Here is a 15,992-nt window from a genome sequence, read left to right as displayed (position 1 = left end):
CGTAACTAAATTTTGATATCCTTGTAGAGGGGAGGCGGAGGATGCTACTCTCGTGAGTTTTTGACATTTTAATTGCAAAACAGGCACTAAAAAAAGAGCTAGTTGAATAAAAACTAAAAGGAGCAATCACAAGAGTGAAATGCCTGCAAGCTGCATAGAAACCAATTTAAAAACATCATAATAAAGGTGTAAGCTAAGTGGTTAGCCCAATATAATAAAGTATCAGAACCAAAAAACTCCCAGAATGGCTAAACAAAGGCAAAAAAGCATCCTTTAAAAATTGAATTCCAGTGTAGAAAATGGGAGCATAAATTTTGGCAAGCCAGGTGTGAAAATATAATCAAGGTAAGAAAATTTAAACAGCAACTAGCAAGACAGAGACAACGTCTACAGTAGACAAAAACTTTGAAGTGGTCATGCGAATGGCCATTTCGAAGTTTACTAATTAAGTGCTGAAATACATATTCAGCGCCTCATTAGAATGCGGGCGGCCACGGCACTTTGAAATTGATGCAGCTCGCCACTGTGCAGCTCGTCCACACAGGGCTCCTTTTCAAAAGGACCCCGGCAACTTCGAAATCCCCTTATTCCTATCAATTTCGAAGTGCCGCAGCCACCCACATTCTAATGAGGTGCTGAATATGTGTAGACACGGCCAGAGAAACTAGCAGCAGTTTATTAAGTACTTCAGTATTAACCTTGCTGAACTACCAATAGGGCAACTAGATGATCAGGGCGCTCAAGGGCATTTCGAGAAGACAAAACCAATGCAAAAAATTCAGTGAGCTTTTCTGCACTGGTATTCACTGCAAAGGATGTGAGTTGATTCTCACATGTGGTAAGTATCAGAGGGGGTAGCTGTGTTTAGTCTGTATCCGCAAAAACGACAAGAAGTTCTCTGGAACCTTGTAGGACGATGTTGCATCTGATGAAGCGAGTCTTTGCCCATGAAAGCTTATGCTCCAAAGTATCTATTTAGTCTGTCAGATGCCAAAGGACTTCTGGCTGTTCCCACATGTGAGCCGTCCTTCAAGTTACAGACCTGAGGCACAGAAATAAACCCCATTGTTACCAAGATCCAGGTGGTATTCACCCAAAAGTTCTGAAGGCTGAAACTTCAGAACTGTGATATGTAACCTATTTATTTAATCTGCCTCTGTACCAGATTTCTTGGAGAGTAGCTAATGTATTCTTGGGTGGGTGGCAGGGTTTTTTATTTTTATTTTAAAAATAAAGGCTCCAGAGGTGACCCTAGCAATTGCAGGCCAGTAAGCTTAACTTCAATTCCTAGCAAAGTGGTTGAAACTATAATAAAGAACAGAATTATCAGAAACCTAGATTAACAGAAATATGTTGAAAGAATCAACAGAGCTTTTGTAAGGGGGGAACATGCCTCGCCAATCATAATAGAAATCTGTGAAACAGGGCAGGTGGGAGGATGTGAACAAGCATGAGGACAAGGGTGATGTGGTGCATATAGTGTACTTGCACTTAACAGAGAGCCTTTGTAAATGTCCAGCACTGAGGTCTGTTAAGGTAAGCAGTCATGGCCTAAGAGGGAAGGCCCTGCTCATGGACAGGAAATAACGGGTAGAAATAAATAGTCAATTTTCACAACAGAGAGAGGTAGATAGCAGGGTCCTCCAAGGACTGGTAGTGTGACCTGTGCTGTTCAGCAGACTTAAGTTATCTGAAAAAGGGGGCAAATAGCGAGATGAATAAGGAATTTATTCGCCTTGTCACATAACACAAGAATCAGGGTCACCTAGAGAAATTAATAGGTGTCAGATTTGAACATAAAGGAGTACTACACTGTCAATTTCATAGAATCATAGAACACTAGGACTGGAAGGGACCTCGAGAGGTCATCGAGTTCAGCCCCCTGCCCCAATGGCAGGACCAAGTACTGTCTAAACCATCCCTGATAGACATCTATTTAACCTGTTTTTAAATATCTCCAGCGATGGAGATTCCACAACCTCCTTTGGCAATTTATTCCACTGTTTGGTCACCCTGACAGTTAGGAACTTTTCCTAATGTCCAGCCTAAACCTCCCTTGTTGCAGTTTAAGTCCATTGCCTCTTGTTCTATCCTCAGAGGCCAAGAACGACAAGTTTTTCTCCCTCCTCCTTATGACACCCTTTTAGATACCTGAAAACCTCTATCATGTCTCCCCTCAATCTTCTCTTTTCCAAACTAAACTAGCCCAGTTCTTTCAGCCTTTCTTCATAGGTCATATTCTCTAGACCTTTAATCATTCTTGTCGCTCTTTTCTGGACCCTCTCCAATTTCTCCACATCTTTCTTGCACTGTGGTGCCCAGAACTGGACACAGTACTCCAGCTGAGGCCTAACCAGTGCAGAGTAGAGCGGAAGAATGACTTCTTGTGTCTTGTTCACAACACACCTATTAATGCATCCCAGAATCATGTTTGCTTTTTTTGCAACAGTATCAAACTGTTGACTCATATTTAGCTTGTGGTCCACTCTAACTCTAGATCCCTGTCTGCTGTAGTCATTCCTAGACGGTCTCTCCCCATTCTGTATGTGTGAAACTGTTCCTTCCCAAGTGGAGCGCTTTGCATTTGTCCTTATTAAACTTCATCCTGTTTGCCTCAGACCATTTCTCCAATTTCTCCAGATCATTTTGAATTATGACCCTATCCTCCAAAGCAGTTGCAACCCCTCCCAGCTTGGTATCATCTGCATAATCATCCGCTTACTAAGCATACTTTCGATGCCAATATCTAAATCATTGATGAAGACATTGAACAGAACTGGTCCTAACACAGACCCCTGTGGAACCCCACTTGTTATCCTTTTCCAGCAGGATTGAGAACCATTAAGAACTACTCTCTGGGTACAGTTTATCCAACCAGTTATGCACCCACCTTATAGTAGCCTCATCTAAATTGTATTTGCCTAGTTTTTTTTTATAAGAATATCATGCGAGACCGTATCAGATGCTTTACTAAAGTTTAGGTATATCACATCTACCGCTTCTCCCCTATCCACAAGGCTTGTTATCCTATCAAAGAAAGCTATCGGATTAATTTGACGTGATTTGTTCTTTACGTATCCATGCTGGCTGTTCCCTATCACCTTTGTGGAGCTTGTTTGAGAAAGTCAAAAGTATAACAGGTGGAAGGTGAAAACAATGATGATTTTGGCTTAACCTTAGTCACTGTATTTCAGAAACTGGGGGTAGTGCTGATTCACTGCCACCACAAAAAACTAGATAAATACATGGATGATGGGCCCATTGGTGGCTATTAACAAAGAGAGTCAGGGATGCAATTCTGTGGCCTGAGCACCCCTAAGCTTCTAATAGGCAGAACCTGGGACAGACTGTCAGGACTGGATCACTAAATTGCCTTAATCTCTTCATTTTGAAGTATAATGGCACTATCTGAAGTCTGGATATTGAATTAGCTTGACCTTTTGTTTAACCTATTGTGGCCATTGTTTTGTTCTTCTACATGATACGACTTTGTAAATAAAGACTCACACTCAAATGAATTGAAACAAAAAGCTGTCAAGTAGCACTTTAAAGACTAGCAAAATAATTTATTAGGTGAGCTTTCGTGGGACAGACCCACTTCTTCAGACCATAGCCAGACCAGAACAGACTCAATATTTAAGGCACAGAGAACCAAAAACAGTAATCAAGGAGGACAAATCAGAAAAAAATGATCAAGGTGAGCAAATCAGAGAGTGGAGGGGTGTGGTGGGGGGGAGAAGAATTAGATTAAGCCAAGTATGCAGATGAGCCCTTATAGTGACTCAGAAAATTCTCATCCCTAAATTGGAAATAATAATTGACACTTCCAAGATACGATTTTTTAAATTCCTTTCTGAAAGCAGGTTCTTATTTCTGTTGTTTTCCCTGTGCACTCAGTGTCTCTTCTTTGGTTTTACAGCTCCGCCATACTCATGTACAAGACAGTGAAGCAGGCGGTATCACTCAGCAGATTGGAGCAACTAATGTTCCCCTGGAAGCCATTAATGAGCAAACTAAGATGGTGAAAAATGTAAGTAATAGTAAGTACTTCAAAGACCATAGATTGAGGTCCAGAGGTTCATAGTGATCTGCTTAATTACTACATGTTGGGTGGCATAGTTTAAGACATTTTTCCACTTGAGTATGTGAAAACCTAGCTGACATACAGTTATTTGGTTTGTTTATTCTTCCTGTTTTAAAAGAGAGTCTCTAAATTATGAGTTAGAGCAACAGTATTGCTCTACAAATTAGCTGTGCTTCAAAAAAAAAAAAACCCTCTTACCTGCCATCTACACCATTCAAGACTCTGTATTTATATTTATGCTTGTTGACTATGTTGGGGGAAAAAAAAATACAGTAAACCCTCGAAATATGCGTCTTCAAGTTGTGTGTAACTTGCTTTAATGTGAGTTAAGCACAGGTGGAAGCTGCTCTGTGGCTATTAGCCTGGCAAGCGAAGAGCCCCTTTTCCATGCCTTCTCCCACTGCACCGCTGAGGCAGGGAGAAGACTTTTAGCTGTGGTCAGCCAGGCATGCTAAAAACCCATTCTCCCTGCCCTTCCCCAGCATGGCTGGGGGAGGGCAGGGAGAAACCACCAGGAAACTGACCAGCCCTGGTGGGCTGTTCAGTTTTCGGTGTTCCACAAGCCACTCCAAATATATTTGTCCTAGTATGAAGAACAGTCATAAGTTGCAGGAGAGCTGTTCTTCAAATCACCACTAGCAAATTAAGTCACTTTTAGACAACTTAATATCTACAAAACTATTGTTGACATTATTTAAACAATTGACTGGGACTTTGTTTCTCAAATGTAGCAAGTAGAAGATGGTTGAGATGGCAAAAACTGTCCCCCTTTAGCTGGGCTTAATGCAGTAGAAATCCTAACTTAATGTGTCTTGGCAAAGCAAGTGCCTGGTTTCTCAAATGGTAGATTTCTGCATCCAGGAGAGTGTCTGAAAATTTCCTTCAAGTCATTTCCTTAGGAGTGCTCCACTTCAAGATTGGTGTTTTCATCAGCAGAGCCTTGTCTGGGCCCAAGAGAGCCTCATTTCTGTTAGAAGCCTATATAGGGGAAAGGTGGACCCTCCACGGTTTCAGTTCCTTTTCAGCCTTCTGTGCTCAAGCTATGTGGCTAGCCACCTCTTTTTTTTTTTTGCTTATTTTTTCTTAGACAGTTCTTTTTCTGCTATTTAGGTCTTTTTTTTTTTCTCTGGGGGGGAGGAGAGAGGGAGGGACAGGGAGACAGGGGGAGGGGAGAGAGTTGCGGGGGGCTTCAAACCGTGTCAAATCAGTCACAGGTCTTCTCCCCAAAGTGGACCCCTGAGCAGCCTCCAGATGCTGCACAGAGATTCTCATCACCTCCCAATATAAAAGCCACTTACAATTTTGAAGTACATCTGAAAAACTGAGGGGACCAGGTAAAAGTCCTGCTTATGAAGTGTTCCCTGAGACCTGTGGGGTCCAAGTCACCTCCCTGTAAATTTAAATTCCGTTTCTCAGGGAGCACCTGCAACGGAATCAGTGCTGCTACGAGAGGCAGAGAACCAAGAGACCCATGAGAAGTACCTGGAATGTTCAAAAGCAGACCCTGCTCTGAGGAACAGGATAGAGGAGGGCAGAGTTGCTATTGTGGCATGACAAAGGTACCGCTGAGGCCCCTGTTCCATACTCAGCAAGAAAACCATGCCATATGCAGAGGTGCTCTCTGAACTGTGGGGGTGCTGAAGTCAGCACTACGTCCTGTGTTTCCAAAGTACAGTGACTCTAAGGTTAAACCAAAAGTATCCTTGGTGCCACCTTCCATAGCCAGTAGACAAGAGCTCACAGACTGCACTTCACTACCATCTGCAGTTCCACACCATGTATCAATTCTTGAGGTTACTTGGTGTACCCAGTAGTGTCCAGGCTATTTTTCCACAAGGATCTTTTGAATCCTGGAAGAACCTGAGTCACCATTGCTCAAGGGTAACAACAGACACGTCTCTGATACCATCTTATGTCCTGGAATTGATTTTTACCATCTGGTGTCAATGCACTGATTCCACACCAACCCCTGGAGATTACAGAGGAACATTTCTGACTGGTGCTGAGATACATTCTGTGGTACCATCTCTCTCTCTCAACCAGACTTAATCTCCAGTTCCTTTGTAGTTACTCGACCCAATTTAGTCTCTCATACCCACTCAGCTGCATCACTTATTTACCACTTCCTTTGGAGAAATAACTCATTTGATTCTGAGGTGTCTGTACAAAGCCCCTCAGTTTTCCCCATTTTTGTCTTCCCTTGTTGTGGTGCAGCCTGGTGAAGATATCCAGCAAACCTGGCAAGGACAATCTTGGATACTGTCCCCTTCCCTTACATCTCTTTCTGGTTCTTTATGGTGAATAGCTCCATTGGTTGAGGATCATGAACTGTCTCTCTGGCTCCAGGTCCTACATATACAAATCACCTTTCTTTACTTACAGGGACCATGTGTCCCATGTTCTGCCTTCCTTGAGGTCGTCATCTCAGGCAGATGGGTCTTGGGTGTCACTCTACCTAGTTCAGCCCTTTCAGGGAACCCTCTCTCAGTGGGTGACCAAACCTGTTTCACCTAGACTTTGTCAGATAAGGGTTCTATTACCAGTACTTCCTGGTCTCAAATTAAAATGGGTCATGGACACCAGTTCTGGACCTCAGAACACCATCTGTGTTCAGCTGTTCAGAATAGTAACCCTGGCAAATGATGCACAGGTTTTCCTAGCACTGCACTATTGAGCTTGTTTCCACTGCTGGTGCACCCTTTAGTGATCCTGTTCTACGGTCTGTATTGGATTTGCCTCCTTGGCACCTCCTCTGAAATTGAGGTACTCCTTGGGAACCTCTTGAAGTGGAGCATCCCTGGGGGCACTATTTGAAGGGAATTAGGGTAAGGGTTTCTTACTTTGTGGAGTGACTGGAGTTCCTTGAGAAATGTCCCACTAACGCGGTGGTTCCCAAACTTTTTGGCATCACACCCCCCTTTTGTTTGAGAAACCCTTATGCCCCCCACCTCTTCTTTACCATCATCCAACACCCCCTTTTAACAAAAAATTCAATTTGTAATTTAAAATAAAAACAAAAACCTGATATAAAATGCTTAAAACTAAAAATAAGCGCAGATAGTTTTTTCTTGGGCCCCTTGCGGGTGCAGCCCTAGCTGGCCAGCTGCCTGAGCCTCATGCCAGCCGCCAGAACTGCCTACAGCAGCTGCCCACCCGCCTGAGGCCTGCACTGCCAGAGCTGCCCGCCCAAGGTCTGCGGCTGGTGCCAGCCACCAGGGCCAGCTGCCCACCGGCCACCTGAGCTCTGTGCTGCCAGGACTAGCCACCTGCCGCAGCCTTCCTGAGCCCTGAGATTCCAGGGCAAGCTGCCCACCTGAGATGCTGGAGGAAGCTGTCCGAGCCCTGCAAGTCCCTCAAGCCGCCTGCCTGCCTGCCTGCCCGCCCACCCACTCCAGCCCCTCCCCTCCCACCGTACAAAGCTAGGCACCACCAGTCTCCCCCCCAGCCACCCATCTAACCCCATCCTCCTCCTCCTCCTTCTCCAACCCACTCTCCCTCCCCTTTTGAGGAGGCAGCTAGCTCCACATGGGTCTTGGCCAGCTGCCCACTTTTCACAGCGGCTACGCCGGGTCACCCATGTAAAATAGCAGGGGCTGAGAGCCAGAAGCAAAGGCCAGATCTTTCTTGGGGTGGGGGGAATGATGAGGGGGGCTGGGTCATCTCGCACACCCCTGGGAATTTCTTCATGCCCCCCCCGCCCAGTTTGGGAAACCATGCTCTAGCCACCCTCCTTCCCTCCTGCCTTAGTCATCTTGCTGGACTTCTGTGCTCCAGGGAGAACTGGAGTGGCAGTTGATCTGACCTCCTCCCGGTTCAAGGGTGGATGGTGGGGAAAATATGAGGCTAGGTGGGGCATGGGCATCATCCCTCAACTCTACTGATAAAATCTCTGATCAGGAGTGTGTGGTGCGCAAACATCCTGAAGTAGGCACACAAAGTAGGACACATCTCAAAGACCTCCAGTTACTGTGCAAGGCAAGTGACCTCTCTTTCATATGATGTAGTCATTTGAATGTCCCTTACCCAACCAGCGCAGCTTTTATTTTGATATAGTGATATTCTTAAAAGTTGTTAGGATTACACGTTTTCCTGTCTTAAAATACTTAGTTGAAATTTGTGACTACTGCTGGGGCTGTACATTGTTGTTTTCTTACATAATTTTCACAAGATGGCTAATATTTGAAAATGTTAGTTTGACAGAGAGAGCGTAAAAATTCCAGGAATGCTGATAATTGATACTCCAGGACATGAGTCTTTCAGGTAACTTTCATTATGTTTTGAAAGGTCTTGTTAATAAGTGATGATAAGACTTAATGTTTGATATAGACACACATACTTAATTGAATTGTAGAATGTAGGATGAATTTGCTATTTAGTAAATATCGTTACATGTCAAAAATTGTTATTTACTATCTGACCAGGGATATGTGGGTATCCTTGATTTTACATTTTCTTTCAGTATTGGAATAATCACTGGGGGATGACACATGTAATTTCCCTATCCTTTGTCAAACTGTTAAAAATAATTTTCTTGGACTTGGTCAAACTGTTACAAATATAATCTAGAAGAGCATGTAAAGACCATCTTTATCTTTGAATAGTGAATATAAAAATTTATCGGTGAGGAAAATATTGCTTATGTGTGAGATGTAACTTAAATGGTTGGGGAAAAGGCCTTTTCCCATCCAAGGCTGTGTCTACTCTGAGCTAAAATTGACTTTATTTAATTCGTTTTTTTTAACGCCTGGTTTTATCAGTGCAATTTTGAGCATCCTCACCTTCCCACAGGCTCCCCACAAAATCGACTTATTGCTGCCACACACAAGTCACCAAAACCGTCTGTTGCAGCAGTGTATTGTGAAAACCTATCCCACAGTTCCCTGGGCCCCATAACATTCTGGGTATTTCCATTTGTGCAGCATGGGGAAAAAAATGCCCACAGGTGGCTGTGGATATCTGACAACATCTTCCTGCGTTTCATTTCCCTCATTCCCCTTCTGTGTTAACCAAACATCCCTTTTTCCAGGCGGACTCTGGCTTGCCTGTATAAGAGATGTGCTTTTTATAAGTGAGGGAAAGGGAGGGGTAGTAAAGTGGATAGGAAGGGTTAGAAATAAGATTTCAGGCTTCCCAACCAACAGGTTTTCAAAACGGGATGCAAAAGCACCGGAGCACTTGCTTAATGTGAAGTAGGGAGGAAGGGTCACACAAACTGAGGGGACTCCTAACATCAGCAGAGCCAAAAGCCACTGTGGGCCCAGGGGAAGGACTAGGATCTGGGTTTAGACCTCTGAGCAAAGGAGCTCCTCAGAACAAGAATATTCATCCTTGCACTCACTCCAAAATATGGAATGCATGTGTAAGCAGTAGAGACGGGCAAAACACTGAAAATGCGATGGATCGTCAAATGAGCTAGGGCTCTGGTGGTTGCTGCAAGCCTTACTTGGAGAACTGTGGTAACTGTAGAGCTACTACTTTGCTTTCAATAGCCTTTGGATCAAGCCCATACAAAAATTTGGTCTCAAAGTACAGTCACTCTAGTGACAAAGCCTTTTTTTCTGTTGACTTAAAAGGCCTCCAGGTGCCCCAGGGGACACCCTGTCCACAGTAATCAGTGCTCCATGTTGCCTGCCTCTGGCCCTTCTTAAATCTGCTGGGAGCCTAGGAAACCCTGCAGCAGGGCCCACGACCTTCCTCTATGCCCAGCAGGCCCAAAGGAAAGTCTTGGCTCTGTATTGAGACCTCCTGGCAAAGAAGATCCTCAGAGCAATAATTTGCACCCCCTGTACCCAATTCATAATCTAAAAATGTGACTAAGTACACACAGGCGTTACACTGGACGTCCTCCTGATCAGCTTTCAAGGGCACTTCCTGTCCCTATGGATAACGGGAAACCAGGAATTAATTATGGAGCGGGAGCCTGAGAAACAGCTGCCACGTTGGACTGAGTACAATTTAAATGCTTTAAACGATGATCCATTGCAGGGCAAGTCTGGTCCCAACCCTGCCTCTGGGCACTTGGTGTTTTTAATATTCCTGTGTTGGGAAGAACACTGCAGCAGTCCAACACTCTGGCGTTTAATTTCAAAAAGGGGAATTATACAAAAATGAGGAGGTTAGTTAAACAGAAATTAAAAGGTAGAGTAACTAAAGTAAAATCCCTGCAGGCTGCGTGGAAACTTTTCAAGGACACCATATTAGAGGCCCAACTGAAATGTATACCCCAAATTAAAAAACACAGTAAGAGACCTAAAAAAGAGCCACCGTGGCTTAACAACCATGTAAAAGAGGCAGTGAGAGATAAAAAGGCATCCTTTAAAAAGTGGAAGTCAAATCCTAGTGAGGAAAATAGAAAGGAACATAAACATTGCCAAATTAAGTGTAAAAATGTAATAAGAAAAGCCAAAAAAGATTTTGAGGAACAGTTAGCCATAAATTCAAAAAACCAACAGTAAAATGTTTAAGTACATTAGAAGCAAGAAACCCGCTAAAAAAGCAGTGGGACACCTGGACGATAGAGATATAAAAGGAACAATCAAGGAAGATAATGCCGTTGCAGAGAAACTAAATGATTTCTTTGCTTCAGTCTTCCCGGCTGAGGATATTACAGAGGTTCCCAAATCTGAGCCGTCCTTTGTAGGTGACAAATCTGAGGAACTGTCCCAGATTGAAGTGTCAGTAGAAGAGGTTTTGGAACTAATTGATAAGCTAAACAGTAACAAGTCTCCAGGACCAGATGGCATTCACCCAAGGGTTCTGAAAGAACTCAAATGTGAAATTACAGAGCTATTAATGGTGGTTTGTAACCTATCCTTTAAATCAGCTTTGGTACCCAATGACTGGAAGACGGCTAATATAACACCAATGTTTAAAAAGGGCTCTATAGGAGACCCTAGCAATTACAGACCGGTAAGTCTAACGTCAGTACTGGGCAAATTAGTAGAAACAATAGTAAAGAATAAAATTATCAGACACGTAGAAGAACATGATTTGTTGGGCAAAAGTCATCATGGTTTCTGTAGAGGGAAGTCGTGTCTTACTAATCTATTAGAGTTCTTTGAAGGGGTTAACAAACATGCAGACGGGGGGGATCCAGTGAACATAATATACTTAGATTTCCAGAAAGCCTTTGACAAGGTCCCTCACCAAAGGCTCTTATGTAAATTAGGTGGTCATGGGATAGGAGGAAGGATCCTTTCATGGATTGGAAACTGGTTAAAAGACAGGAAACAAAGGGTTGGAATAAATGGTTAATTTTCACAATGGGGGGTGTAACTAGTGGTGTTCCCCAAGGGTCAGTCCTGGGACCAGTCCTGTTCAACTTGTTCATCAAAGATCTAGAGAAAGGGGTAAGTAGTGAGATGGTAAAATTTGCAGATGATACCAAGCTGTTCAGGATAGTCAAAACCAAAGTAGATTGTGAAGAACTTCAAAAAGATCTCAGCAAACTGAGTGATTGGGCAGCAAAATGGCAAATGAAATTTAATGTGGGTAAGTGTAAGGTAATGCACATTGGGGAAAAATAACCCCAATTATACATACAGTGTGATGGAGGCAAATTTAGATACAACAGATCAGGAAAGGGATCTTGGAATTATAGTGGATAGTTCTCTGAAAACATCCACACAGTGTGCAGCGGCAGTCAGTAAAGCAAATAGGATGTTAGGAATGATTAAAAAAGGGATAGAGAATAAGACGAAGAATATCTTTCTTCCCCTATATAAAACTATGGTACGCCCACATCTTGAGTACTGCATGCAGATGTGGTCTCCTCACCTCCAAAAAGATATACTGGCCTTAGAAAAAGTTCAGAAAAGGGCAACTAAAACGATTAAGGGTTTGGAAAGGGTCCCATATGAGGAGAAGCTAGAGAGACTGGGACTTTTCAGTCTAGAAAAGAGGAGATTGAGGGGCGATATGATAGAGATATATAAAATCACGAATGGTGTGGAGAAAGCGAATATTGAAAAGTTATTTACTTGTTCCCATAATGTAAGAACTAGGGGACACCAACTGAAATTAATGGGTTATAGGTTCAAAACTAACAAGTTTTTCTTCACACAGCGCACAGTCAACCTGTGGAACTCCTGCTGGAGGAGGCTGTGAACGCCAGCACTCTAACAGAGTTTAAAATAGAGCTTGATAAATTTTTGGAGGTTAGGTCCATAAATGGTTATTAGCCAAGGGTAAAGTATGGTGCCCCTTGCCTTTAGTCAAAGGCTGGAGACAGATGGCAGGAAACAAATCGCTTGATCATTGTCTTCAGTTCACCTCCTCTGGGGCACCTGGCACTGGCCACTGTCGGCAGACAGGATACTGGGCTGGATGGACCTTTGGTCTGACCCAGTATGGCCGTTCTTATGTTAAGCCAGCCCCCGAATATTAGGCGCCTAGTGAGGAATCCCCCTAAAAGTGCCCGAATATCTCAGCCACCGGAGACTTTCCCCGGGTGGCTGCCATCCCCCAAATATCTTTAGCTGGGGAGGGAGGTGGGCCCAGGACCACCACCACACGCAAGCTGCCTGGCAGCATGTTCAGCACGTCCTTTTATTGGTTTGCGGTCAAGCCACATGATGCGGCTGGGCGCAGGAATGCGCCACACAGTCTGGAACCTCTGTGGGAGGGAGGGAAGGGAATGGGGGGAGCAGCAGCACAAAATGGAAACAGCTGAAAAGAATTTTCTCATCCTATGATGCAAGCAGGACCCCCACCCACAGCTCAGATGCCAAGTGGGGTTGGGGGGTGTGTGTGTGCAGGGGCTGGCGCCAGGCAGTGCAGAAGAAAAGGGACAGCCAGCAGAGGTAAACACAGAACCACAGACCCTACAGGCGCACTAATAACAAAAGATTCTTCTTCGAGTGTCCCCGTGGGTGCTCCACCACCATAGGTGACGGCTTGGCCGGCGCCGCAGATCGGATCTTCCAAGCAGTTTCTGCCGGACCGCGCATGCGCCGGTACGCGCCGCTCCCTGGCGCGCTCCTGGCCATGTGCGCGATCCGGTCCCCGCCAGTTCCTCTCAACCGCCGTCGGCTGCAGACTGAATCCGACTAGGCTAAAGCCACATAGCGTATTCAACGACTTCATTTGTTTTTCTCTTTAAAGTTTTTCAGTTCTTAGGATACCATAAGTAACCGGTTGTTATTTTGCAAAAAAAAAAAAAAAAAAAAAAAAACAAACAAGCTACGGAGGGACAGCTCAAGCCAGTCCCAGTAACCAGCGCCGGAGGCCGGGAGCTAGGGCCATCAGCCCTCCTGCGGAGGCAGGCCATCGGACGGGGAAACAGCACAAAGAAGTGCTAAGTACCCACAAGCAAACTCAAAGACTCACCAACAATGTCCGCCTCAGGCTTTAAAAAATGTGAGTCCTGCCGAGAGGCGATGCCAGTGTCCGATGGGCACAGCCTATGCATAAGGTGCCTGGGGGAGTCCCATGTGGCACAAAAATGCGCCTTCTGTGCAAAGTTAACGACCAGAGCACGGAGAGACAGGGAGATGAGAATTAAACTGCTGCTTCTTGACAAGGCCCTCCAGCCAGACGTGCCGGAGCGGCCGCAGCAGGAGGGACCCTCCGGGGCCCTTAGAAGGAAAGCTGCCTCCCTCACTCCATCTGCGCAAAAACGGAGGAAAGTTTCTCCAACCCGATCCCTGCCGGCAGTAACAGTGAGCGGGACGGGAGGAGCGAGCAGCCCCCAGCCGCAGCAACAGCTGATCGGCGGCGGCACGGAGAGCCACGTGGAAGCGGCTCAGCCTCCGATGATCAGCCAGCCGCCCCGCACCACAGGCAGGGCGGCGGCTAAGCAAGCGCCGGTACCAGCGGCACCGCAGACAGCGGCACCGATCCCCGGGGAACCGGCGGTGCAGGGAGCGCAGGCACGTAGCCTGCAGGCGCACAAGGACTCCGCACGTGTGGCACCGCCCTCGAGCGTGCCTAGCACGGTGCCGACGGGGCCGGGATCCCCCGCCCATCAGGGGGCGGAGTTACCTCCTCAAGGGAGGGGGAAGGCTGCACACAAGAGGAGGCATTGCAGCCCCTCTCCAGACAGGGCTGTGGAGCTCTTCTCTCACAGCCCTCCGCTCATGTTGCAGACTCCAACCAGAAGGCAGGGGCCCCCCCTAGCCTACCCGGAGCCCCCTTCTCCTTTCCTGCAATCAGCCTCCCCATGGCTGGCACCCCCCTCGCCCTTCCTGGGATTTGAATCGCTGGACTATTATGCAAAATCGCTCTCTCCAGTGTCTCGACAATCCCCCTCTCCCAGACACACAGGGTACGTGCAAAGGGAATGGTCAAGGTCACCTTCCCAGGAACAGTGCCTATACTACCATGGTCGTCCCTTCCACGCGGGGCATGGACACCATCGGCAATCTACCAGGGGGAGATCCCCACATATTACCTCGTACCCCCGAGGGCAATCGCGATCAGGGACGGAGACTCAAGCATCCCAGGGGGGGCTGGCCGTGGACCCACGAGATTTTCCCTCGCAAACCTCCAGCGAGAGGGCGCACCATCACCATCAAGAACCGGAAGGGTCCAAAGAAATGTACCCCAGCGGTTCCTCGTTTTCCTCCCCGGATGAGGCCACGGCCTTAGGGGACGTCCATCCCAAGGACGATCTCAAACAGTTTCAGGAGCTGTTTAAGAGGGTAGCTTTCACGCAAGGCATCCAGACAGCACAAGTGCAAGAGAAACATCATAAGCTCCTTAAAAATTTGAGCTCCCCGGCCTCCTCCAGAGTAGCAATCCCGCTTGATGAAGCGATCTTGGAGTCCGCCACTACCATATGGCACACCCCGGCAACTATTCCGCCTGTCCAAAAGAGAGCGGATAAGAAATACTTCGTGCCGGCGAAGGGCATGGAGTTCTTGTTTAGCCACCCCCAGCCAAACTCCTTGGTGGTGGAGTCCTCGCAGCAAAGATTAAAAACATCTCAATTTAAAACAGGGGGAATGGACAGAGATGCCAAGAAGCTAGAGCTGTTCGGCAGAAAGGTCTACTCCTCCTCCACTTTAACCTTGCGAATGGCAAATTATGCAGCGCACTTGGCGAACCATAATTTCGACAACTATGCCAGATTAACTTCCCTCATGGACTCGCTTCCAGAGGACAAAAAGCCGGTCCTCAAGGCCATAGTGCAAGAGGGCTACGCGGCTGCGAGGATGGAAGTTCAGATTGCTTTGGACGTTGCGGACACGGCAGCACGTTCCACAGCAACTGCAGTGGTGATGCGACGGGAGTCCTGGCTCCAGACCTCGGGCATACCAAAAAATCTGCAGGCGAAGATAATCGACCTTCCCTTCGACTTGCAGAAGCTGTTTGCTGAATCAACTGACTCGGTCCTTCATTCCAGTAAAGACTCAAGAGCCACACTCAGGACCCTGGGGATTTACACCCCTCCATACTCAAAGAAAAGGTACTACCCACAGCAAAGGCGGTACCAATACCAGCAACAGCGCCCCCAGTATCACAGGGGTTACGAGCAAGGGCGGCATCAGCAGCACCAGCAGTACAGAACCCCCAGGCGACGCTCACAACAGGGCCGTACGTCCTCGGGGCGGGGCCAAAGGCCACAAGTTTGACATACAAATCCAGGGCTGCGCCATCACCACCATTGCACAAGATCATCCGAAACGACTTTTTCACCATCGCCTCCGACCATTCTACGACCAGTGGCAAAGGATCACCACAGACAAATGGGTGCTGGAGATCATAGCCACGGGGTACGCCATCCCCTTCCAGTCGCTCCCACCGCCGCGACCCCCGCCCAAGCCCCACCCCCAGGAGGCCTCCCATGTAGCCAGGCTCAGGCAGGAGGTGGCCCACCTAGAGTTCATAGGGGCGGTGGAAAAGGTGCCGGAGCAACTGCAAGGGAAAGGGTTCTACTCTCGGTATTTCCTGACGGAGAAAAAAACAG

At 46.6% G+C, this 15,992-nt stretch overlaps 1 protein-coding gene across 1 annotated transcript in view; it reads left to right on the top strand.

The window, feature by feature from the left end:
* Nucleotides 1-15,992, top strand: part of EIF5B (eukaryotic translation initiation factor 5B) — a 77,865-nt gene that overhangs the window by 33,743 nt on the left and 28,130 nt on the right. Inside the window, exons 12-13 of the mRNA XM_074991622.1 lie at nt 3,920-4,030; nt 8,277-8,344. Coding sequence (XP_074847723.1) covers nt 3,920-4,030; nt 8,277-8,344 — 179 coding nt within the window. The remainder of the gene's footprint in view (nt 1-3,919; nt 4,031-8,276; nt 8,345-15,992) is intronic.

This window comes from Carettochelys insculpta, chromosome 1, assembly GCF_033958435.1.
Source record: "Carettochelys insculpta isolate YL-2023 chromosome 1, ASM3395843v1, whole genome shotgun sequence".
Lineage (NCBI taxonomy): Eukaryota > Metazoa > Chordata > Testudines > Carettochelyidae > Carettochelys > Carettochelys insculpta.
This window is presented reverse-complemented; position numbering and strand designations above follow the sequence as displayed.